Source organism: Sceloporus occidentalis, unplaced genomic scaffold (genome assembly GCF_023333645.1).
Source record: "Sceloporus occidentalis isolate IW3139 unplaced genomic scaffold, rSceOcc1.0.p SCAF_4, whole genome shotgun sequence".
NCBI lineage: Eukaryota > Metazoa > Chordata > Lepidosauria > Squamata > Phrynosomatidae > Sceloporus > Sceloporus occidentalis.
The window spans coordinates 173,813,877-173,839,346 of record NW_028316984.1 but is presented as its reverse complement, the minus strand read 5'-3'; the positions used below and the strand labels follow the sequence as shown (position 1 = coordinate 173,839,346).

At 39.8% G+C, this 25,470-nt stretch overlaps 1 protein-coding gene across 3 annotated transcripts in view; it reads right to left on the bottom strand.

The window, feature by feature from the left end:
- The window catches only part of LOC149315024 (spermatogenesis-associated protein 7-like), a 65,395-nt gene that overhangs the window by 27,379 nt on the left and 12,546 nt on the right, over nucleotides 1-25,470 (bottom strand). The window contains exons 2-5 of one of the 3 annotated variants that reach the window (XM_089522354.1): nucleotides 22,517-22,591; nucleotides 20,058-20,153; nucleotides 15,595-15,642; nucleotides 5,445-5,578 (exon numbers count right to left, since the gene is read on the bottom strand). In XM_089522354.1, the coding sequence (XP_089378480.1) occupies nucleotides 5,445-5,578; nucleotides 15,595-15,642; nucleotides 20,058-20,153; nucleotides 22,517-22,591 (353 nt within the window). Of the gene's footprint in view, nucleotides 1-5,444; nucleotides 5,579-15,594; nucleotides 15,643-17,291; nucleotides 17,598-20,057; nucleotides 20,154-22,516; nucleotides 22,592-25,470 lie in introns of those variants that run through there. The other 2 variants (XM_089522355.1, XM_089522356.1) reach the window with 2 other exon arrangements.

Below are 25,470 nucleotides of genomic sequence, written 5' to 3'. Positions count from 1 at the left end.
TGACATGAACCTATGTTGGATGCCATCTTCCAGCTGCTAAAATTCAGCTGCAAATTTGCCTTTACTATGGCTCCATGCTTCAAGATGCAAGCAAAGAGCCAAAACAAGTATGAGCTGGATCCAAACACAGAGCTTTTGCCTTTAGTCTCCAGCAAACAGCAGGAGGGCATAAGTGAACAGTGAGCTGGAGGGGCTTGAAGCTCAAAGGAAGAGAAATGCTATCAGTTCACCTCTGTGTTTGACAGTAAATTATGTTAGTAGGAGCTTTATATGATGTATCTGTTGATGGCCTGTATCCCTCAGAGAGGTAGATTTATGCCTCATGCTGAATGCTACTAGAAGTTTGAAGTGACTTTCTACACTTCTATTCAATTCTTTGCTTTAATGGCTTGATCCTAATCACATTTGATCAGCAGAGGGTTGAAGAATAATATTCAATCCACCTTGCTTCTTGCCCCCCACCAACTGCCTACATGTACAAAGCCAGAATGAAAACCAGGAGGTTCTGTTTCTCATTTTAGTTTGTGTACTGGTGTAGTTGGATGTTGATGGTGGATAGTCTGTATGTTGTCTCCTTTCCTCCAAATAGTCCAGTTGTAAGGCTAATGCACATTACAGATGCATTGTGTTTGGCAATAAGAGGTTATCTTAATACTGTTCTGCACCACTGAAGTTAACAGTACCAAATTCTGGGGCAGGCAGCTGCAGTCCCAGTGCAATTATATGATATTGGATTATTCACAAGAACATTCCACATACATTAAAATGAGGATTGGAGTCACATCTGACAGCCACATTGTGCCACTTTCAGAATGTTTGACATATGTGAGAAGAATCTCCTGTGAGCACCAATATAGCTCTTGCTAATGAAAGGGCAGAGAGCCAGCCTGATAAAGTGGTTTGAGCACTGGACTACGATTTTGGAGGTCAGGGTTTGAATCCCTGCTCGGCCATGGCGACCCACTGATGGTCTTTTCTCAGCCTCAGAAAGGCAAAGACAAACCCCTTCTGAACAGATCCTGGCATGAAAGCCCAATGATAATTTTGCCTTAGGGTTGCCGTAAGTCAGAAACTACTTGAAGGCACACAACAACACAGAAAGGGCAGAGAAATGCAGGGCATCAACTGAAGTCAATTATATGTTTCACTGGAGAGTTAAGGGGTATTTAACGCAGTGGTGCCATTTTTAGAGGTAGTCCTATAACTAGCATCAGCTGGCATTCTGTTAGGGGCATATGCAGATTTAAGTAAATCTACGTTATGCATGTATATGTCTCTTTTTGGTCACAGTGGAGATTAGTAATCTCTTTCTTCCTCTGTAATAACCAAAGGGCCCCTTCCAGACTCACAGTTCAGCTGCTGCACTACACAGCCATTCCATAGCTGCGGGAGAGGATAAGGGGATAGGAGGAGCATCCGGTTACAGCCTTGTATCCAGACACAGAATGATTTAAATCATCCAATGAGACTCCCAGAGAGCCCTAGTGGATCTCAGAGGATGATATAATCATTCTATGTTTGACTACAAGGATGTATCCAGATACTTATCCAACTACACCCTACTCTCCATTAGCTACTGAATGGTTGTGGGGAGGACTGTAATGGCTAAATGGTGAGCTCAGGTGTTGAGAGGATAGATGTAGCATAGTTCCAAATGTGGATCTATTATGCTGCATTACGCCACACAGGATCTTGGCCAAAGTGTGGTATTTACTACTGGCAGGCTTTAAAATACCATTTCTCATTTTGTCTATTTCAAATGCCTAGATTGCAAATCCGTTTCTAAATCTCACAAGTGTTTTATAAGCAACTTGTGTATTGCAAATCCCAAATTAGCTCGAAATCAATAGTCTGTTAGCAAGTATTGCATAGGATCTTTTTCAAAGACCTTCCAAAGATATGACAATCATCTTGATGGAAGGAAATAATGGTGACTAAAAGACAGAACCTGCATCTTTAATTTAACATCCCTCCTTTTCCCCTCAAAACCAACCAACCGAACACTCCCCCTGTCCCACCCCACAAAGCCAGGACAAATTTTTGTAGCTCTAACCACTACCAGTCATGAATAATATTCTGAAGTACAATGGTTCTCTAGAAATTTAATAATGTTATCATTCATGTTGTCAGCTACCCAATAGTCACGCAAGGCTCAACCAGCTAATGACCAGCATTACACAGCAGCTGGATGTAAATGCACCCTTGTGCATATTTTAAACAGAAAATGAATCCCATCAATGTCTAGCTTTCTCTGACTGCTATGAAAATAATATTATTCTTCCAACTGTTAAAATCCTACTCATTGCTAATCAACAAAATTAGCAATGATGGCCACTTTAAACATGTGATTTATTTCATAAATTGTGCACATTTAAATATAAATTGTCAAGCAAAACAAGTTTATGAATTTAGATAACAAATCTTCAATTAAGTTTATAATTTTTATAATGAGTTTTGGGAGAAAATCAAGATACAATGAGCTAAAGTACTAAATCCCACAGATTAAAGTGAGTGAGATAAATATGCATTTAAATCTTTCTCACTGAAATTGATGGAGTTACTAAAAGTCTTTTCTACAACCTGCTGTCTCTTCCTTTTCCCCAAATATGCTAGTGATTGTTAGTAGTTCTTTCTTCATGGAAAGTGTCTTCTTTAAGTAAAGCTAATAGCACCTTCTTCATAGCTCAACCACCGAGTGATGACCCTTCCCCATATACTGTATCAATCATATCACAACATTTGCATTCCCCATTTTCACATTGCCACATCTTCCTATGTGGGTTCCGATGGGTATACAGTTATCTATGCTCTGATCCAGCTAGGCCCATATGTGTATGGATGCTAATTTCTGAATACATATCTTGAGTTGCAGTAAGAGTAGCCTGTGCAAGCATGTTCTGCATACACATTTCCCGAGGCCAAAATACGTTATCCAGGAAGACATCTGAGGTAGAGGGGGAAGGTGAGATGTGGTTCTGAACTTCAGCTTCCCCATTCCTAACAAGACTGGCATTCTTGGTGGATATGCATACACAGAGATGCCATAAGCATCAGCAGAAACATTAATCAGATAGGTGAGCACGGCTTCTTGAAAGCTCATCTCTAGCTATGAGGGAGACCATTTTGCTTGTTGCTTGCTGAAATCTTTGAAGTGTTGCCTTTACCTCTCCTCCAGCCATGAGAGGGAAGGGGGACCCAGTGCTCTCCTCCCGTCTCCCGCCCAAATTCCAACGAGGGTCAGCTGGAGGACACTATGGCAACCGAGGCTAGGACTTATAAGTCTCAGGGCTTGCCTCAGGAAGACCTCTCCTCCAGCCATGAGAGGGAAGGGGGATCCAGTGCTCTCCTCCCGTCTCCTGCCCAAATTCCAACGAGGATCAGCTGGAGGACGCTGAAGGAACTCACCCTCCCTTAGAGCTCGTTTTAATTATTTAATTGCAAGTAATGTTTATTGTTAGTTTTTCATTTCACCTGTTTTGCTTTATTAATTGCCATGTATTTTGCTATTTAATTTGCTGCTGATGATTTGCTATATTTTGTTTTTGTTATTTACTGCTATTGTTGATTGTTATCTTATTTTGTTGTTATTGTTCAATATGCTGCTATGTAGCATCTGTTTTTTTATTTCATGTTTATTGTTATTGCTTTACTTTGTATTATCCCTCTGTTGTAAGCCGCCCAGTGATTGGGCGGCATATACATACTACTACTACTACTACGTCTTCTTCTTCTTCCTCCTCCTCCTCCTCCCCCTTCTCCTAACTGAGCCTGAAGAAGCCTTTGGGCAGATAACAGCACGGCAGAGCTGATGAGTGTTTTTCCAATTGGAACCATAGGTCTCAGCATTCCAAATGGGGGAAATGAGCTTACATTCCAACTAATGAGTATTTTATGATGCAAATAAACCAAACATAAAATGAAGCTTACTTCTTCAGCAACCGATACAGAAGAATTATGTCTGGTTCTCATTTTGAGAATACAATCAATTTAGCACTTCTAAAATCAATATACAAGCCAGAATGCAGTTATCCTTCAACATTCATGAATTTTCAATATAGTACACAAAACAAGCAAGCAAAAAAATAAACAAACCTCATTTTGTCCCATTTTTCTTCTTCTTCTACATCATCTGATTGCCTCTCTCCTTCAAGAATTAGAAGGGGATATGACGGGTCTTTAAGGAAGTACCAGGTGCCCCTGCTTATTCAACAGATTAGGGCTCAGAGCACCATACAATAATATTAATAGTGCCATACAATGGTTCTGCATTTCAACATTTCCCACTTTCTGACAGTACTGTGATGTCCAACCTGTTGAGTGGGAGAATGCCTTTAAATGAATATAAACAAGGATTCCTAGGTATTGTGTAGTACAGCTTTGCTCCATACGTAAAGAACTGTTTGTACAAACAGAATCAAGCATATTCCATCAAAAGACCCAAAGGTAGAAAACATGTGGCAAAATCAATTTTTTTAAAAGGGAAATTAACATTGAAAACAAGCAAACTACAGTGAGCCCTGCCCTTATGTGAGGATCCGTTAGCCCATTACTTCTTCCAGGGCGCATGAGGGGCTTTTCTGCTGCGGTTTTCAGCATATGATGAAAGCTGCGTATGCCACACCTGCGTAAAATGTGGGCGCACTGTATACATTTCTTGTATTGTTGAATATTCCCTGACCCCAATGACTACAAATATAAACACAAATGAATACCCACCAAAAACAAATTTCAACTTCCTCTCTGCAGGCCATACTACTCAAGACATAAGACAGAATAAAAATAAAATAAAAACAAAACAAAGCACAAGAAACGCTTATTTTGTAGGATATTTGTTGAACCCAATGAATTCCAATATCCTTCTAATTTTTCAGAAAATTTCATTTTTCCCTTAAAATACTGTAAGCAACCTACTAACAAGCAAAGCACATGACTATGCTTCATCATCCTTCTTGAAAAAATGGCAGAAAAAATTTAGTCACAAAACAACTGGGACAAAAATGGACACATATAATCTGCTATGATATTCTTTGCCTCAGGCTTAATGCCTGTACTGTCGGATTAGTTTTGTGTAGATTCTGCAACATAACATGATGCAGAGGCACTAGTGGAGGTGGGTTAAAGTCACAAACAGATGCCAAAATGGGAAATAACAAATATAGGGTTGGTAAAACGAGACAATAAAAAATAAACCCCAAATTGACGAATTCTTCTACTATTATTCAGTATGTAGTTAATTTACAGAAGTAGTAGTAGTATATGTTCTCAACTTCTACTTGGTTCTGAAAGCTGATTTGAAGTACATGTACTAATCAGGAAAAATTGTTTTGACAACTTTATCCCAGAGCAATTTACTGTCTGGAGGTTCAATAACGTACTGAAAACGACTTGAAGAAATAATTCATTGATAGCAAAGTTTAATTTAAAATAATGATAATTACACCCACCTTTTTATAGGAGGCTGACATAGGTCTTCTGCTCTCCCTAGAACTAGATCGGGACATATTTCTAGATGAAATCATCTCCTTCTCACACCTTTCTACTTCTTTCCTGAGTTTCTCTCTTCTTTGTTGATCTGAAACTTGGGGAGAAGGGAGGAAAATGAACCAGAATTTAAAATGTGGGGATTCTTATTACAGTTCCTTTTGTGATTATATTATGAGGTGGATGGCCTGAGAAAATGCAAAGTCACTTTGAGCTAGACTCCAGTTTTGTGGAGTAGAGTGACAGAATGAGATGAATAATCTTTACTTTCCAATTTATCCCGTCTTTAGCACTTTATTAAAGGCAAGCAAGATTAGCAAATTAAACATGTAAACTGACACATAATTTTGAGACAAACCATTGTGTTTCATAAAATAATCAATCAAATGTAGCCAAAGGTCAGGACCTTTCTTTTCCCAGCACTGAATTGTTAATAGTAATTTTAACCTTACTGTTTGGAGGTGACTCATTCATTCCGGGCCAAAGTCTCAGATGCCAATGAGGCTACTAAATTTATGTTAAGTGATCTCTGAATTATTACTATGAGTGACACAATAAATGTTTTTTAATTTAAATTGCCAGTTAAGATTTTGACTGCATCTCTTACGGGTATATACATGCTATCTTGTTCTTAAAATTTATTGAACTGCATATGGAAAAGGCAATATGTATAGAAGCTACGATGAATTGGTTATACTCAGTTATCAGTTTGATATATTTAAATCTATGACCCAAATACAAAGAAAGTAAGTTGCACGTCCCACTGAAATTAATGGTACAACTGAAAGACATAGGTCCAAAACACACTGCACAAATAATCCAGTTTGAGACTGCTATGGCTCAATGCTAGTGAAGTCTGGGAACTGCAGTTTTGTGAGACATGTTGCCTTCTTTGTCAAAGAGCTCTGGTGTCACAATAAACTTCAATTCCCAGGATTCCCTAGCACTGAGCCAGGTGCGGTCTCAAACTGGATTATTTGTGCAGTGTGCTTTGAACTACTGTCGTATAAGCTTGGAAAATCAGAATGCAAAGGAATCTTGTAGGTACCTTTGAGACTGAAAGACAGAAATCTTTGTAGACTTGTGCCTATTTCCATAGATGCATCTACGAATGCTTATGCTACCAACTTCTCTCTTGAAATTAATGGGCATAAATGAGTCACCACTTCTTTGGGTATGGGTCAATGTATTATATACTGAATCTACATCATGCGTTTTTCTACTAATGCAGATTTACACATGTAACACATTTCATCCATAAATACTCACAGAGAATGGTAACAAATACAACAATAAGAGCAGGTTGAAGCAATACTGTTATGTCAATGTGGAATTGTTTCAAGTACAGTGGACCCTTGGTTCTTTCTCTTGCAACCACAGGAAAGTGCAGGGAACATCCTGTGCTTTACATTAGTCAGATCTGTTTGATATACCTTTGGAGGATAGCAATGGCAAACTCCCTCTGAAGAAACTTGTCAAGAAACCCCCATGATAGGTTCACCTTAAGTTGGAAATGACTTGATGGTGCACACAACAACATCCTCCTACTATGCCATTTCTTCTTTTTTAATTAAAGAATTTCAACTTTAAAGTCTGCTTTGTTCTTGAGGGAGTTGGCGGGGAGCTCTGATCACACATCTCCATGTCAAGGTCTACGAGGGACTCTGTAAATATTATTTTTTCTCCCAGTAAACCTGAGGGAGAGGGGGAGGGTGATGAGCCCTTGTATCCCTCAGGAACCCAGTGAAGGAAAGGGAGACTCACTCTCCAAAGGGTTATATGGCAGTGCTACCAATCCTGCTGCACTGGGAAGGGGTGGGCATGTTTGGGAAAAATCCAGCCACACACCAAGCTCCTATTTTGCCCCAGGCATCATTAATGTCACAGTGGAAATAGCCACCAGCTCCTAGCTGTCTAATACCTGGTTCCAAGAGTATCCTCAGAGCCAATGTATTATGGGAAGCCTGACCTAGAAAATCACCTGCTTTGTATGGACACTCACAGCTAGCAGCATTTTCTTCTGTTGCGGTTACTGACAATTTTTCTTTCCTTCCACTACTCCGGTATTCTACTGTGGATGCACTGTCCCGATGCTGTAGTTATGATTTCCAAGTAAAACAACAGGATTCCAAAAACAGATTTTACATTATATTTTTGTGGGTTTTTCAGGCTATGTGGCCATGCTCTAGAAGAGTTTATTCCTGATGTTTCGTCAGCATCTGTAGCTGGCATCTTCAGATTATTATCTATTGTCAGCCATCAGCCTTCGGGGGTGGAGGACCTATTAGGATAGTCCACCCTCGAAGGCTGATGGAACCCAAAAGGTTCCAAGAAGCCCTAGAGGGATATATGGTTGGAACTGACGGCGACTCTGTTGATGCCCTAACATTTGGGATACGGATCTCTCCAGGGCTATACACAGTATCGCTCCCAAGCGTCCTTTCCGGCCTGCTTCCAATAAGCAACCCTGGTACACGGAAGATCTCAGGGAAATGAAGCGGGCTGTGCAACGACTAGAGTGCAATTGGCGAAGACACCAGCACTTAGCCGACAAGACACTCCTTGAGTCTCTTTTGAAGGCTTACGGAGTGGCAATAAGTACAGCAAAGCATTCGCTCTATGCTGCACGTATTGCGTCCGTGGAGTCGTGTCCAGCAGAGCTGTTCACGGTGGTGAGGGAGCTGACACAACTGCCCCCCCCAAACCCTATTCTAGATCCTTCTAAAGCCTGCTGTGACGAATTTAACAACTTCTTCGCGGATAAAATCTCTCGGCTAAGGACTGATCTCGACGCTAGTACTTCTTCAGATCCTATAAGAGAGGTATCCAGGGATTCCATGGACTCTGTTAAACTGTATCACTTTGAGTTTGTGAGTACCGAGGAAGTGGACAAGAATCTTCGTAGTGTTAGGAAGACGACATGTTCTCTTGATCCCTGTCCTTCATGGCTGGCAGCACAGGGGGGAACGGTGGTCACTTCTATGCTACGCCATATAATTAATTCATCTTTCAGGGAGGGACATTTTCCATCAAGTTTAAAATCAGCAATAGTAAAACCTTTGCTTAAAATGCCCTCCCTGGACCCCCTGATTCGGAATAATTATCGGCCTGTTTCGCTGCTGCCTTTTCTGGGGAAGGTGATCAAGAGAGCGGTTGCTTTCCAGCTTCAGGGGATCTTGGAAGAAACAGATTTTCTAGACCCATTTCAAACCGGCTTCCGGGCGGGCTATGGAGTTGAGACTGCCATGGTCACCTTAGTCGATGATCTCCGTCTGGGCATGGAAGGGGGAAGCGTGTCCCTGTTAGTGCTTTTGGACATTTCAGCAGCTTTTGATACCATTGACCATGGTATCCTTCTGGAACGCCTGAGGGAGTTAGGTATCGGGGGCACTGCGCTCCAGTGGTTCCGTTCCTACCTCTCGGGTAGATTCCAGATGGTGCAGCTGGGGGACGTCTGCTCCGATAAGAGGGCGCTTACATCTGGTGTCCCTCAAGGAGCCATTCTGTTCCCCATGCTATTCAACATTTACATGAAACTGCTGGGAGAGATCATCCGGAGACACGGGGCGCGGTGTTATCAGTACGCTGATGACACCCAAATATGTTTCTCTGTGTCTCCGACTGATGCAGTGACTAAGGATGGCATCTCTCCTCTAAATGCCTGCTTGGAGTCAGTAATGGGCTGGATGAGGGAAAACAAACTTAGTTTGAATCCAGAGAAAATGGAAGTGCTAATGATAGGTTCTCCCGGCCTGGGGGGGGGGGGGATATTTGTCCACCTGTCCTGAACGGGGTCACGCTCCCCCTGAAGGACTCAGTTCGCAGTCTGGGGGTGCTTTTGGACCCGTCGCTCCAGCTAACCTCTCAGGTGGATGCGACGGTCAGAAGCACCTGCTATCAGCTTTGGCTAATACGCCAGCTGCGACCCTACCTAGGCCGGGGGGACCTTGAAACAGTGGTACATGCCCTGGTAACCTCTTGGTTGGATTTCTGTAATGCGCTCTACATGGGGCAACCCTTGTACCAAACCCGGAAGCTTCAGTTAGTACAGAATATGACAGCTAGGCTGGTCACTAGACGCTCCAGGGCCGACCATATAACACCAATTTTGTATGATCTCCATTGGCTGCCTGTTCGCTTCCAGGCACAATACAAGGTGTTGGTTATAACCTGTAAAGACCTAAATGGCTTGGGCCCAGGGTACTTGGAGGACCGCCTCTCCCCATATAATCCGCCCCGCACACTCAGGTCATCTGGGAAGAGTTTATTGAGGATCCCTTCTACAAGATATAGGTCAACCTCTCAAAGGGCATTTTCCATCTTGGCCCCTGGGATCTGGAACACCCTCCCCGAGGAGCTCCGCACCGCCACCTCCCTGGATCTCTTTAAAAAGAGACTGAAGACCTTTTTGTTTCATCAAGCCTTCCCTGATGTTCCGTGATATGTGTGCTCTCCCCCCCCCCCATATGATTAACATCTTCGAGTATATTGCTGGCTTGGTTTAATGTTGATTTTATGTATACTGTGCACTGTTTGTAAGTTTTAATTATCTATTGCAATTTTTATCTTGTATTGTATCGTTATTGCAATTGTTGTACACCGCTGTGATCGAATGGAATAGCGGTATATAAATAAATTTTATTATTATTATTGATTAGTGTGTGATGTACAGGATTTCTCTCTGCACTGGCAGCCTTAAGAAAGTGTGCAAAAGAGTTTCCATGTTTGTCCTATATTGCTATAGGAACACCCTGATCTGAATATGACTCTATTATGTATCTGTTTTTATTGCTAATATTTTTACTCTCCTCCCGTCTCCTGCTCTCCTCCCATCTCCTGCCCAGACTCCAACAAGGGCCAGCTGGAGGACGCCATGGCAGCCGAGGCTAGGACTTATAAGTCTCAGGGCTTGCTTCAGGAAGACCTCTCCTCCAGCCAAGAGAGGGAAGGGGGACCCACGCTCTCCTCCCGTCTCCTGCCCAGACTCCAACAAGGGCCAGCTGGAGGACGCCATGGCAGCCGAGGCTAGGACTTATAAGTCTCAGGGCTTGCCTCAGGAAGACCTCTCCTCCAGCCAAGAGAGGGAAGGGGGACCCACGCTCTCCTCCCGTCTCCTGCCCAGACTCCAACAAGGGCCAGCTGGAGGACGCCATGGCAGCCGAGGCTAGGACTTATAAGTCTCAGGGCTTGCCTCAAGAAGACCTCTCCTCCAGCCACAAGAGGGAAGGGGGACCCAGCGCTCTCCTCCCGTCTCCTGCCCAGACTCCAACAAGGGCCAGCTGGAGGACGCTGAAGGAACTCGTTGTCCCTTAGAGTTTTTTTAATTGTTTAATTGAAAGGAATGTTTATTGTTAGGTTTTTCCCCCCCTTTCACTTGTTTTGCTTTATTAACTGCTATGTATTTTGTTATTTAATCTGCTGCTGTGGATTTGTTATATCTTTTATTTTTGTTATCTACTGTTATTGTTGATTGTGATATTAATTTATTGTTATTGTTTAATATGCTGCTATGTTATATCTCTTTTTATTTCATGTTTATTGTCATTGCTTACTTTGTATTATTCCTCTGTTGTAAGCCGCCCGGATTCCGAGTGATTGGGTGGCATATAAATAAAAATTATTATTATTATTATTATTACTTATTTTATATATTTAGCATATTAAGAAGATAACTGAACTGGAAAGGACTGGAAAGACAATCTAGCCCAATCCCTTAATGATTTATATAATTTTGTATTTTTGAATTTATTTGAAGTTTCTGCTCAGATCTTTGGCAAAAGTACAACCTAGCTTATCACACAGTAAAAATGGTTTGCACTTGGCCATGAAAGCCAAGATCACAAAAAAGGGTCAAATTCTAGTTTACAATCCAGATTTCAACCTAGGCAATCAAACACCATAATTTAGTGGTCCTGATTTAAATGAAATCATTTAAAAAATTTGAAAGGAGAGCCAGTGTGGTGTAGTGGTTTGAGTGATGAACTCTGGAGACCAGGATTTGAATTTCGACTTGGCTATGTAAACTGACTCAGTGATGTTGTGCAAGTCACATGCTCTCAACCTCAGGGGAAAGGAATGGCAAACCTATTCTGAACAAATCTTGCCAAGAAAAGCCCATGATAAGTCAGACACGACTTGAAGGCATACAACAACAGGAGGAAAAAATAAGAGAGCACATACATTGTTTTAATAGCAACAAACTGTATTTTGACATAAGGCTAAACTTAATTTCTCAGTTTTCATGATCACAATGTCCAGACTACACTCTTAATATAGTCTGAAGAAAAGCTGCCAAATTGATAGGTGTTTCACATCTACTATAATCCAGACATGGGCACTGACACCTGTTCCATTTGGCAGAGCTTTTGTTAGATTTCTGTCACACTTTCTGCAGTGCCAGAATTCCTCCAGCCGTTGGTCTCAATCAACATGCCTAGAGTGAGTCACAGCTTAGATGTTACACATTTTGTCTGCTATTTTAAGGCAGTCAGGTCATTCTATAATCCATACCAGCAGGCTTGATGCTCTCACTGTGGTATGGCAAAATGCCTGCTTTCCCACTGGCTAAAATACTGGTGTGAACAGCTGAGACTAATGACGCTGCACATGAAAAACATATTCACTTTGTAGAGATAGTTGAAGCTGGAATATTGTGTTTGTTTCTTAAGAAGCAACAATTGTAAAAGCAAAAACCTGTCCTACACACCCTTCTACAGCTCACATTATCAACAATAATAAATATTGGATTTAACCAACTGTGGACAGAAAATGCAGTAATATTGGGGGGGGGGGGGGGGGAGAACAAGAGATCTAGTGCAAACAGGCCAAGAAGCAGTCTTAGGACAACAGTGGAGGTGGCAGGAAGCCCTGGCTAGCAGGCGCACATACTGTAGGCTCCTCTGCATCTGATTCTGCCATGCAAACGAATGAGCAGGAGTGCTGTAGCTGCCGCTTTGAAGGCAGAAGTGGATAGCTAGCACACTCCCTGGAGGCAAGAGAGCCTGAAGAATGCGTGCCTAGTGGACAGGGCATATCACTGCCTCCGCTGTTGTGTTACGCCACTGTATATACAATTGGCCCTCCACATTTGTGGATTTGACTTTTGTGGATTTGATTGATATATTCTCTCTAAGAATCTCTAGGTCCTCCAACGCAACTCTGCTGAAAGTTGACCATACAGTTATACTGTAGAACCAAGAAATTTCCTGGAGAAACACTTTTCTATGCATTGGTAGGTCCTCCAGCATGATTCTATGGTCAGGTGTTGATCAGAGATTTCCACTGGAGGACCTGGAGATTTCCAGTGAGGTGTTCCCTCACATAAAAATAATAGTTTTTTTTTAATTTGCATTTTTTCCACATTTCCAGGGGTCCTTCATTCCTAACCCAAGTGAATGTGGAGGGACCATGTATAAAGACATAAGATCCGCAACCTTTCATGTGAAGTTGAATGTGGACATTTATGATGTCATGTCGGGTCTCAAAAAAATTTCAGATTTTGGTACAATTCAGATTTTTGGATTAAGGATCTTCAACCTTTCCTTAAGGGTCTTTCTCTGTGTTGAAATCATATAATTGCTGTTGTATTATGGGGACATGGCTATCAGGACTGAAATGATTTTGCATCCCACAGGGCAATTTGAATCATAATTCTGAGGGAGACAGAAGAACCGATCAACAAAGTTGGTGCAGATCTGCATGCCTATGGAAACACCATTTTCCCTGCCTGAAGTAGTCTTCTCTACTACAGCCTACACAACACATCAAATTGCTGAATGCACACATCATCGAATGATGGTGAATTCACAAAAATAACCACAGAAACTAATAGGTCTGTACTTGAAAATAGAATTACAGAAGTAATATCCATTTTAATTTGACAAGTTCCTTTGTCTAACAGACTGGCATTCAGCAAGCTCATGATTGTTCAAATGATTAAAAGAATGTGTTTTAACGTACACTTCTCTATTATGCTATCACCTGAAGTGTTAGAAAAACAGAGGCATTATATCTGATTATTATTTCAGATCAAGCAACACTTACAGTGCCATCTGTTAGACACAATTCCAGTAAATGAATGAATGCATGCATGAATGAATGGAACAAGCAAAACAGGCAGGGACCCAAGAAAGATGGTTGGTCTCCCATCAAAGAGTAGCAGCAGGTATAAAGAGAGAGAGTTTAAAATATTCAACTATATTCTATTTCAGTATGGACTATTTTAATTAGGGTGAGGTCATCAGGTGGGATTTACTCACCTCTGGATTCTGACCTGTTGCCTTATTTGGGATTTGGAGAAAGTTTTTCCCTAAGTTAAATTAACCAGCCACCAGGAAGGGATTTTACTTTTCTCTGTTGTATATAGGCTGGCTTGGCACCTTACCTTATCTCTTTTTCCACATTTAGGCAGTTCAGCCAGGAGATTTTCCACAATTATTATAGGGCAGCTCACTTTAAATTGCAGAAGCACTTCTGTTAAGAATGAGGGAAATATTTGAAATTTCCCCAGCAATTTTGTCCTTAAGAAAATGGAAATCACTAGTGTCACCAGCTAGTGGATACTCTGTAATAAGACTGCCTAGGTGTTAAGAACAATCATTGGCAAGTAATGCCTTGAACATTAGTGGCTTTATCAACACTATTTTACCCAATGTCAGCTTCATATTGTGAGTCTAAATTTTTTAAACCCTGTCCATTCATTTCATACCCTTCATGACAATACAGATGAAAGTTAAGATACTCCTGTACATGTATAGGTATGGCTAGCAGAAGAATCCAGTTGCATACTGACAGGTAGCCAGCAGATTCAAAACTTATATGTAACAAGCAGAAAAGAGAAAAATAAAGGTACATTGAAGAAAAGGTTTCTAATTGACAAAAACAGTGAGGCAAGTCACACATTACAGTCGTCCCTCCATTTTTGTGGGGGATCCGTTCTGTACCCCCCCCCCCCCATGAAAATGAACAATCGCAAGTATTCAAGCCCCAATGGCTTGAATGGCCATGTGTTACTGTGTGTGGCCCTGTTTTCCCTCCCCGGTCATTTTAGACCCAGAAGAAGCCATCTTTAAACTTCCTGCCCACTTACTGTTGTAAAAATGGCCCAAGGGGTTAAAAAGAAATAACACGCACACCCCGCCACCATCCAAGGTCTCGAAAGGGACTAATAAGGTCCCTTAGCTTTTGACAGTTGCCCACCTGTGCTTTATTTCTTGTCTCTAACTTGGTGGGAGAGGAATGAGGTGGAGAAAAGAAGCACACAGGCTCTTAAAAAGGCAGAGAAAGTCAACATACCTCCGCATCTTTCTCACAATGAATTGGCTTGCCTCTATTCTGTCAAGCTATGAACTGTTGGAAGACTGTTGAGAGACAGGAGCTCCAAAGTTCAACTATTTTTTAAGTTAAAGAGAGGAATAACCTTGTGTTTCAGAGATATAGCATGAAGTCATGGACAAAACATTACTGTTTTTGTAGGGTAAGCAAAAGTATGACAAGCAGAGAATTGCTAACCTCTAATTGTGTTCTTTGCAACTGAGAAATTGCTCCTAGAATGAAGAAGTAGTGTTTACACTGGGTAGGTGCATTATCTAAAAATGATGTGCAGTTGCTCTGTCATCTCTTGTTCCCCACATCCAGAAACCAAACACATGAATGAGGCAATTTACCTCCCTTCTCCATCAGTCCTTTAATATGGCAATTCTGTACTCTTGAATCTGAGCTACTGTATCTCACTAACAGATCCATTTTCAATCAACCAAGGAGGGCTCTAATTGTCCAAAGCATATTTTTTTTTTGCCATGATTGTGTAGACTGGTATGTGTAGAATGTGCACATGGTTGGTCCTGCTTTGTAAGCCAAGGGTTTAAAACAGACTTCTGTGTGTCCCTATCCAGCTCTTGGATTAGGAACAAAGGGGGGTCAATTTGGAAAATAAAATCAAAAGGAACGCTAATGTGTGGTAATCAAGAAAAAATTATGTACTTTGAGTTTTGGGTACATTCCATAGTAGCAGGGGAACTGGCTTTTTTCTGCATACAGTCCAGAATAACAAAATGCAGGTCATTCATGGTACAAAGGCTTTTCAGAGATGACCACTTTGAAGAAAGTACTTACATTTTATGCTGTTTAATCTGCTTTTCGGTACTGAACAGTCCACAGCAGCTGAAACAAAAAACACACTTAAAGCTGAGCGAATTACTACTTTTTGGAAGGCTTGCAATAGCCCAGTGATGGTGAACCTTTTACAGACCGAGTGCCCAAACTGCAACCCAGACCCCACTGATTTATTGCAAAGTGCCACGTCCCTCTGGCTTTCTAGTAAGAAACTCTGGCAAACTCTGTGCTAGGGCAACAGCATGTGTGCCCACAGAGAGGGCTCTGAGTGCCACCTCTGGCACGTGTGCCATAGGTTCGCCATCACTGCAATAGCCACTAAAGAAGGTAACAAAATAAACAGCCTGTCAATGCTATTAAACATGTTACTCTTTTAATCAGCACAGTTGTTTCAACTGATCCAATTAGACACTTAAAAATACTCACAAATGGCTCTTATAGAGGTCAAGTGTTATAATAAAGCATGCAATATATCTATGGAAAATGTAACTTGATCACAGAGATGTGTCCTCTGTAACTAGCTCTGTGTTTTTCTACATACAAATATATACCGCACATAAACGCTATCCTCCAAGATAGTAAAGTTAATAAAATATGTTTGTTCTGTTTTCAGGCATTAATGAGTACAGGACATGAATATTCCTGTACATGTTACCTGCAAAGAACAAGGCTAGTGGTGCATGAAAAAGAAGGAAGATCAGAATTACTACATCAGAATATTCTAATAGTGAACTTTGCGACATACAAAGCATCTAGTTCGCAATGACAGTTAATCCTATGGAACAGCCTCATCTGAAAGGATAAGGTACTTTTACAGTCTGGTTACCAAGTGAGACATTAAAATGCAGATCAAAGTCATCATAATTAGACAAATCTGGCATCTACAGCAGTGTTTATTTATGACTTCCATACTGCCTTTCATGACAGCACTGTACAAAAAAGACAGAAATTAAAACAATGGAGACTGAAAATTTAAAATCTTTAACCGTTTTTTTTAAAAAAGGATGATTATGATGGAGATGCATTAACCAACTAGCAGTTAAAATAACCACGACTGAGCAAAGAACTGCTATGCTTTGGATCCGCTACCCCTAATTTCAAGGTCAGAGCCTGGTCTGAAGGCACACAACATAGTCATGTTGGTGAAGCTCAGAGGTTTTACTATGGTCAGTGCCACAATCTGAGAAATAATGATAATAGTTTTTTCCTCCAGCGTCACTAACATACGCAGCTTCACAACAACACTCTATAAATAAATATAATTTATATATATATATATGGATGCACACATACACCTACAAGGAAAGGAAAGAGTAATATAAATATACAACTATAGAATACAATTGTTAAAACAAATTATCCAGATAGAATATAAAAAAAATAACACAATATTCACAGCATGAATCCCGGGGCAGAAAAATACAGTCACAGAAACAATTGCACTAAGTACTATCATCCCTCCATATCCACGGATTCTACATCCACAGATTCAACCATTGATGGCTTGAAAAAAGTCCAAAAAGCAAACTGATTTTGCTATGTTATACAGCCATTTTACTACAGCATTTTATATAATGGTACTTGAGTATCCACGGATTTTACTATCCATGGGGGGGGGGGTCCTGGAACCAACCCACCCAGCCACCCCCAGTGGATACCAGAGGCCCATTATAAATAAGACGACTAAATAAAGATACCTAACTGAGTGCTGGACTCTGGTTGTTTATTCAGAATTTAAATTTCCCTCCTCATCTCCTGCTCTGAGGGAAAGGTAAAATTCCAGGTTGCTGAGGGATGAGGATGGAAAACAGATGTGCAGAGCAGTTGAGAAGTACATATCATGGTTAGAAATACCAGTTGGGCCCAACTGACATTTGCTTCCTTTCCTATTAGAACTGTCTTCATCAGCTTTCACTTTACTTGGCTGCTTCAGGAGGGAGGGAGGTAAGACATCATGTCCCATTCTGTCAGCTCAACTGAGGCCAATAGTCATTTGGCTCATCACCTGTCAGAATGGCCTTCAAAAAGAGAAGAAAGGAGATAAGAGGGAGGCTTCCCTCCATCAGGCCTATTTATTTATCATCAACTGCCATTTGGCTCCTTCCTTCCAAGAGCTGCCGCATGCAATGCCATTACAGGCTTGTTTTAGGCCATCCTAACCTAATTTCATGATGCTCTCGGCATAACCCTTCTTCTTTCGTTCCAGACTGTTCTCAGGCCCACCTCTGAATGCCTATCTTCTCATCACTACCTGAAGCTCCTGACTGACTTTTTCAATAGGCTTGAGATGAACAAAATGTGCACCATTTAAGTGTGGTTTTGCAGCTCTCAATCTCTCCAGACTTGCTAGACTGCACTTTTCTGAGCAAAAAGGGTGGATTCTCCATTTTGGAAATGTTCATGAGTGGCAATTCAGATTTCAAATAGGATACAGCCCTTCCACCTAAAAAAATACCTTTTATTTCAAAACCAAAGTTGACTTCTGGCCACTTGTGTTTGTTTTCAGTTGATTGGCGCTTCTGGAAATCTATGTGGCTCTTAAAGCCATCAGAGGTGCCCATTCCTGCTGTAGGCTAATGGCTCTTCATGGGAAAAAATGTCTTCTATTCTGGTTATATATCATTCAAAGAGCCCTGCTGGCAGGAAGATGAAGATTTGAAGATGAAGTCCGAAAAAGTAACTTCTCTAAGCTCCAGGGACAAGGCAAGCTCTTTACCAAAATTCCAAAATTTTGTGTGAGAAAGACCAATGCTGATGGATGTAAGATCGGAAGTCTGCACTTAATTTGGTAAAAAATGACCAAAATGCTAATTATCAAATGGATGCAAACTTTAAAGAAACCTTTTCAAATGGTGTATATGAAAATGGATCCTTCTAGGTAAAATGAATGCACATCTGGAAATAGAATACAGATCCAATATGTAGACTGCTTTTTGTAACAAACGAAATTTGAAATGAAAGATTTTTAAAACCAGAATTCTATATTCTGACTGAAGTCTTCAAATGATGGGAGGCCTAGTCATTACACTGACTATGTAGCTTAAATTGCTATAAGGCTTAGGTTGCAATTCTGTACCTAATTACTCAGATGTAAGATCCACAGATCTTAATGGATTTTTTCAAAGTAGACATATATGGGACAATTATGCTTTTTTCATCTTGTTCTTGCATATGAGGGGGAAATCTGACATCTTTTTTAAAATAAATGATGAGAAGTATTTTTTAAATATAAAAAATTGCATACTATGACTATACAAATGGTGAAAATGGGAGCGTGTCAATGCAAGGCAAGGCAGCACAAAAACACACAGACTAATTAATGCTAATACTGTACACTTGTGCCAAATATCAATTAGAATACAGTACCATCTTTGAAGAATGAATATCTGCTTAGTGATCCAAAAAGTAGCAAATGATGCAGCTTAATTATATAAAATAGTCAAACTGACATATTAGCATTGGCTGTATTCAGTCCAGCATTTTTAGTTTTACATTAAATTTTAGGGGGGAAATAGTATCTCAAAATGCACAAATGCTAGAGCTTCTCATTTAATTTAACATTCCAAATACTCAGAATATTGGCATGGCTAGGTGTTTGGATTTTTTCCATTAATTCTAAAATGGCAGCTTTTAAATGTCAGCATATTTTTTAAAAAAATTACAGATTAAAGAAAAATTGCATTCTTGCATAAGCAGTCTATGCAGGCAGAAGGTGAGATGAAAGAGGGAAAAACAGGAAAGGAACGGAAAATTCAGATGATGATGATGATGATGATGATATTTATTTATATCCCGTCCTTCTTCCAGGGCTGGGACTCAGGACGGCTTACAACATTAAAAGATACCATAAAGCTAAGAACATACAAAAATAGAATATTAAAATAGAATTAAATTACTACAATAATTTATAAAATTTAGTGCTAAGCGCTTTAAAAAGATTAAAATGCTTAAAAAAAATTAAAACAATATAACAACACCCCATCACATGCCTTAAAAACTTTCTGTTTTAAAAGCCTGTCTAAACAAGTAGGTCTTAACCTGCCAGCAGGAGTTTAATCAGGCTAAGATGCATCTGCACTTCAGAAATAATGCAGTTTGACACCACTTTAACTGCCATGGCTCAATACTGTGGAATTTGGGGAGTTGTAGTTTTGTGAGACATTTAGCATTCTCTGTCAGAGAGCTCTGGTGCCACAAAAAACTCCACATCCAAGAATTTCATAGCATTCAGCCACAGCAGTTAGAGTGGTGTCAAACTGAATTATTTCTGCAGTGCAGAGGCAGTCTAAGAGACAGTAACTAGAATCATATAATCCATTCAAAATCAACCTGTGAGTGCAGATTTAAAATAGGTCTTCCTGGTCTTAAATCAAGATTTTAACCACTATGTTACACTACACTGATATTCCCAAAATAAAAACACTGGAAATATTTGTGCAGAAAGTAAATATGTAGGTTTTTACCTTTGGCAGAAAGGATTTTATTGTAATGGACAGCCATGTGATCCCTGATCAGGTACTGGTTACTTAGTCTGCGGGAGGAGGAGTCAATGCAGAAAGCTACAAAATTAAAGCACATATGATTATTATTACAAGATGCCATGTACCCTTACAGAAGCAAGTGCAAATTTCAAAGCAAAACAATGAAAAAGTCTAAAAGATCACAGTCCACCTGGAAGTCCTTTACAAGCCCCCTTAGAACCAATAAAAATTATGAACAACTACGGTAAGAGTATCGCATAATTATGCTTTTGCATAATACTCAATTCTTTCAACAGGGTTTGCACACAAGGAGACATTCATGGAGGACCATGCCCAAGGAACTTAGAGGAAATGTTGAGATCTATCTTCAGCTTTCAATATTATATAGTTTCAAAATTATTTAGTTTCATAAATAAGTGAGGCTGATTATCTGCAGGCTGGCAACAGGACTTGGAAAGGCCAACAACAACCATCTTATTAATGACTTAAAATGTGTCTATCCCAGACAGTTTCCCACCTCAATTTAGAATTGTACAAGGGAGCTCACAGTTAAACTTCAAACACACTTCACATGTACACTCCACAAAATACATTTTTATAAAAGAGAGAGAGAGAGAGAGAGAGAGAATAAAATATCTCATAAAAACAAGGTCTTCACCTTGGTCCAAAATCACTGAGGTGGACATTTATAATAGGAGGCTATCCTGTAAGTCTCAGACGGATTGAGAGAATCGCCTTGGAACAGAATATGCTATACCAGTGATGGCGAACCTATGGCACGCGTGCCAGAGGTGGCACTCAGAGCCCTCTCTGTGGGCACACATGCTGTCGCCCTAGCACAGAGCTTGCCAGAGTTTCTTACTAGAAAGCCAGAGGGACGTGGCACGTTGCAATAAATAAGTGGGGTCTGGGTTGCAGTTTGGGCACTCAGCCTCCAAAAATTTCACCATCATTGTGCTATACAGTCGCCCCTCTTAACTCATGGATCTTGGATGCGTGACCTTGAAAATTCACAGAGGGGTGACCACCGCTATTTTTAATGGGACGCACCCCTGTGTGCAGAGGGCGCACTCCATTCAAACCTATGGGGTTTGAATATGTGCGAGCCTCCGTTTTCATGAGAGGGGGTCCGGAAAGGATGCCCCGCGAAAATGGAGGGCCAACTGTATTATTAGCAAGTGTGGGCCTGAACAAAAATTTTGATGGAAAGTCAAATGATGTCTCACATAAAAGCCATAAACATGTCTCACCTAAGCTAAGCTGTTTGTTTTGATTTTTGAATTAACAGTGTGTTTAAATAAATTAAAGGCTGTTTTCAGCTCTGAACATGATGAGACTTAATTAGCTAAATTTGTCAACAAATCGTCTTCTTACTGTGTAGATTAAACAGAGCTAACTTAAATTAGGCAACATTTCCTCCAGGGCCCTTAATATTTCTGTTATAAGGGTTGCTAATTATATATACCAGATTCCAACCAACAAGTCAATAATCAGCTCTGCTTCACAGTCCACAAAATCAACAGTAGAACTGTTCAAATGCCACTGGCACTTTGGCTTCCATCTCTGCAGTTTCACCCATTTTTTAACAACATTAATTTGATTTACTGGCTCCACAAGGCCCAACATCAAGCTGCAGTACATGACCCAAGGACACATCTAAAAGTTAAATCGACATATTGAATAAGGAAACAGTAAAATGAGCACTTACATTAGACTACAATTCCTCTGGTATCAAGCCATAAGCAAGGGAAGCGAGTGATCATAGAGCCATCATAGTGATGTTTCAGAGATGTAATGTTTAGCATTTAACAGCCATAGCAGAAAACCTATCTCTGCATATGAAAACAAGGTAAGATCCTCAAAACAGCTACCCCAGAATAGCCCCATTATGAAGTCAAGGTGACCACTCTGGAGTAGAGTTGCTGAAGTGGGGATGCTGCGAGCAGATTTCACACCAATCAAGAATGGAAAGATGCAAATGCCTGGTAAGAAAACTAGCTAATTTTTCATAAAGCAAATATTTAATTTCTAATTAGTAATCCCTTGAGAAAGGTTCCTCTTTACCAGAGGCACTATTGTATATAATATAAGTACAACTGTTGAACTACAGTAATCCGTCTTTTAAGACAACTGTATTTAAAATATACATAGCCAAGTTACAGCATCTGTCTTCTCCACAAAGATAGACTACTTAATTAGTTAAAAACAAGACTGCACACTGATGTAAACATATAAATTAGCTGACACTATTGTGCTGAATAATGTTACTTGATTTTAGGTAAGTTTGCTGCTCAGCCAAAAAGATTTTAACTCTCAGTCAAACTACCGTCTTACCACAAAGCATAAATACAAATCACTTTTAAGTTGACAACACAATGAACATTTTATGCAAAGCTATTTTTGATAAATCAGATTATTTACAGATCAATTGAACCACCTACCATTACTTTTAGTACTTAGATGTCCTTTGAATGGGCTCGCTGGGCCATACCTAGGTATGGCTTGGTATTCAATCACTGGAATACATCAAAAGGAAGGGAGAAGGAAGGAGAGAAGGAAGGAAGAAAAGACAGACAGTTAGAAGGAAACAAAAATACAGCTTCTAGAAAACAGAATACAGAACAGCTCATATTAAACACCACTGCTGTTTATTGCGATTACCTATTGTGTAAAACCTGAGTTTGTGGAAAATTCATCAAATTTTACGGCATGACCTTCATTTAATGTTATTACATCAAGAGGACAAGAGAACAGAATATCATGAATAGTAACTGATTAAAAATACATTTATTATGTGTTCAAGCCACATATTAAAGTATATGCCTATGTTTCAGTGGGATTAAGTGTGCTTAACTCTGCATAAGATTGGACGGTAAATGAATATGAAGACAAATAACTTTTATTTTCACCTAGAAATGTTCATTTCTACTCCTGTTAGCCTTTTTTATAGCGAATTACTTTAACCTTGAGTTTCAAGCTATATAAGATCATGATTTGGGCTTCTGATAGAAGGAGGTTTTTTTACCAAACGGCAGGCAGTGTGGGAACACTCCTGCGGTGTAGCGACCAGATGCTGCACGTCGAGGGAGCAGTAAAGAGCTGTAGAGGCGGCGAAAGTGATGCCCTTTTTCTGGTGCAAAAAGGCCAGATTGGGGCTGCAGGATGTGGTTGCTATGGCCCCAATCCAGCGCACAAAGGGGCAGCATGATGCTGCCCGTAAGTTTCTTTTATAAGGCTTTTAGGTACATACTTTCACCACTAAACATTGTGCAAAATTGCTGTCTCTCTAAATCTCATCTTAAAGCAGTATTTCCACACCATCTGTCCAATGTTCTCATATGTACTTAAAAGGTAAGATGCTCCTTACAAGACATATTTTGGAAAAAAATTATGTGAAGATCAGCACAAGACAATTGGGAAATTTTACAAAATTTTGTTAAAGACAGATCTAGAGGAAGAAGTGGTTAAAGAGGGAATGATTCACTGGGTGCAAAATGTGGGCCACATGATAGAATTAAAAAGATGGGAGAGTATCTAGTTGAAAGCTCCAAAATGCACAATAATTTAAGGGAATTTTTTTTTATAAAATGTACTTTCGTTGGTATATCACACCTGGAAAAAATTCAAAAATGTATAAAAATAAAGATAATCTTTGTTAGAAATGCAAGTAGGAACCTGGAACCTTTTACCATTGTTGGTGATCATATAAGCTAGTAAAAATATACTGGAAAGATATTAGTGAAACAATGGCCTGTTACAGACTGCCAAAATAAAGCTGCTTCAAGTCTCTTTGGAGGTATGATATTTAAATGATGCATGGGTCCTAAGAGTCCGGAGGTCGCGCCAAAGCCACACTCCATTCCTAAGCACTGGAGTGCAGCTTTGGTGCAGTTTCCGGATTCTTAGGATGCATGCATCATTTAAACAGCATACCTCCAAAGAGACTCGAAGCAGCTTTATTTTGGCAGTCTGTAACAGGCCAATAAGTAAAATCTTGGATTTTAAGCTGTAAATGGACCCAGAATTTTATCTATTAAGCATGTTTGATGGAGAGCTAGAGAAGAAATATATGAAAATCCTTTATATAGTGGGCCTTTGTTATTCACTGAGGTTTGGTTCCAGGACCCCCCATGGATACAAAAATCCCATGGATACAAAAATCCATAAAGTCCCATTATATACAATGCAGAGTAAAATGGCATCTTTATATAAAATGGCAAAATCAAGGTTTGCCTACTGAAATTCATATATATATATTATATATTTTCAAACTGTGGATGCTTGAATCCATGGCTAAAAATCCATGGAGGCTGACTGTATGACCACAACAATGGAAGTCCAGATTCACTTCTATTAATTGATGAAATTATATGATGTGATAAAAATGGACAAATTAACACAAATGCTAAGAGACAAAATATCAGCAACAATTGAAGAATGGAATCCAGTAATTAATTATTTAAAAGGAACATGGGAGGGGAGGCCACAGTGATTATAACCTTATCTTAAATAGGTAAGGGGAAAAGAGGGAGAAATATACTTAAGAGGGAAAGAGAAAGAGAAGGGAAGGGAAGGAGAAGAAGAGAAGAAAAGGGAAAAAAGAGTAAAGTGGAACAGAGCTTAGTTTGAAATTAGAAAAGAAGTAAAGATAGAATGAGCTTCGATATACACAATAGTAATAGAAAGTCAAGAAGATCAGAAATAAACAAACTGGTAGCTGATGAGAAGGAAGGTAGAATGAAGGTAGAAGTAAGTGAATGAAGATCAGAGAATGTGAATTAGAGGGGTTAATGTGAAAGAGGGATTAGAAAAAGTAGGAAGTGAAGGAAGAGTGAGGAGAATGGACAGCAGGGTAAGAGGGGGAAAGGATAGGAAGAATGTTTGGAAGAAGGAGAAAAGGGAAAGAGTGGATGGGAAGTAGATATTAAGAGAAGGATTTTGGAAGGAAAATTAGTAGAAGGGAAGATGAGGAGTTAGAAGGAGTTAGGAGAAGAGGAGAATAAGGGAATGGTTGAGAAGTGAGGAAAGTAAGTTGGATGGAGGGGCGACTGATGTTTATTAATGGTGGAAGTAGTAATATTAAAATACCATGGATATGTCAAATACAACTGGAAGTAATATCATTTTAATATGTTTTAAGTTGAATCAGTATATTGATGTAAAGTTAGATTGTATAGTATATATTACTGATTATTTTTATTGATGAAAAAGTTGTATGTTGTGTAGTGTTAATTAATAAAATTTAATTTTTTTTTAAAAAAATGTGATGCTTCATTGTGTGGGCTCTTTCACATGCTTTTAACTGTTCCATGTTCCATTTTGTATAAACAAAACCAAAACTAGAGGGGATATAGAAAATTTCCATAAAAATAAATAACAAATAATATTCCCCAGA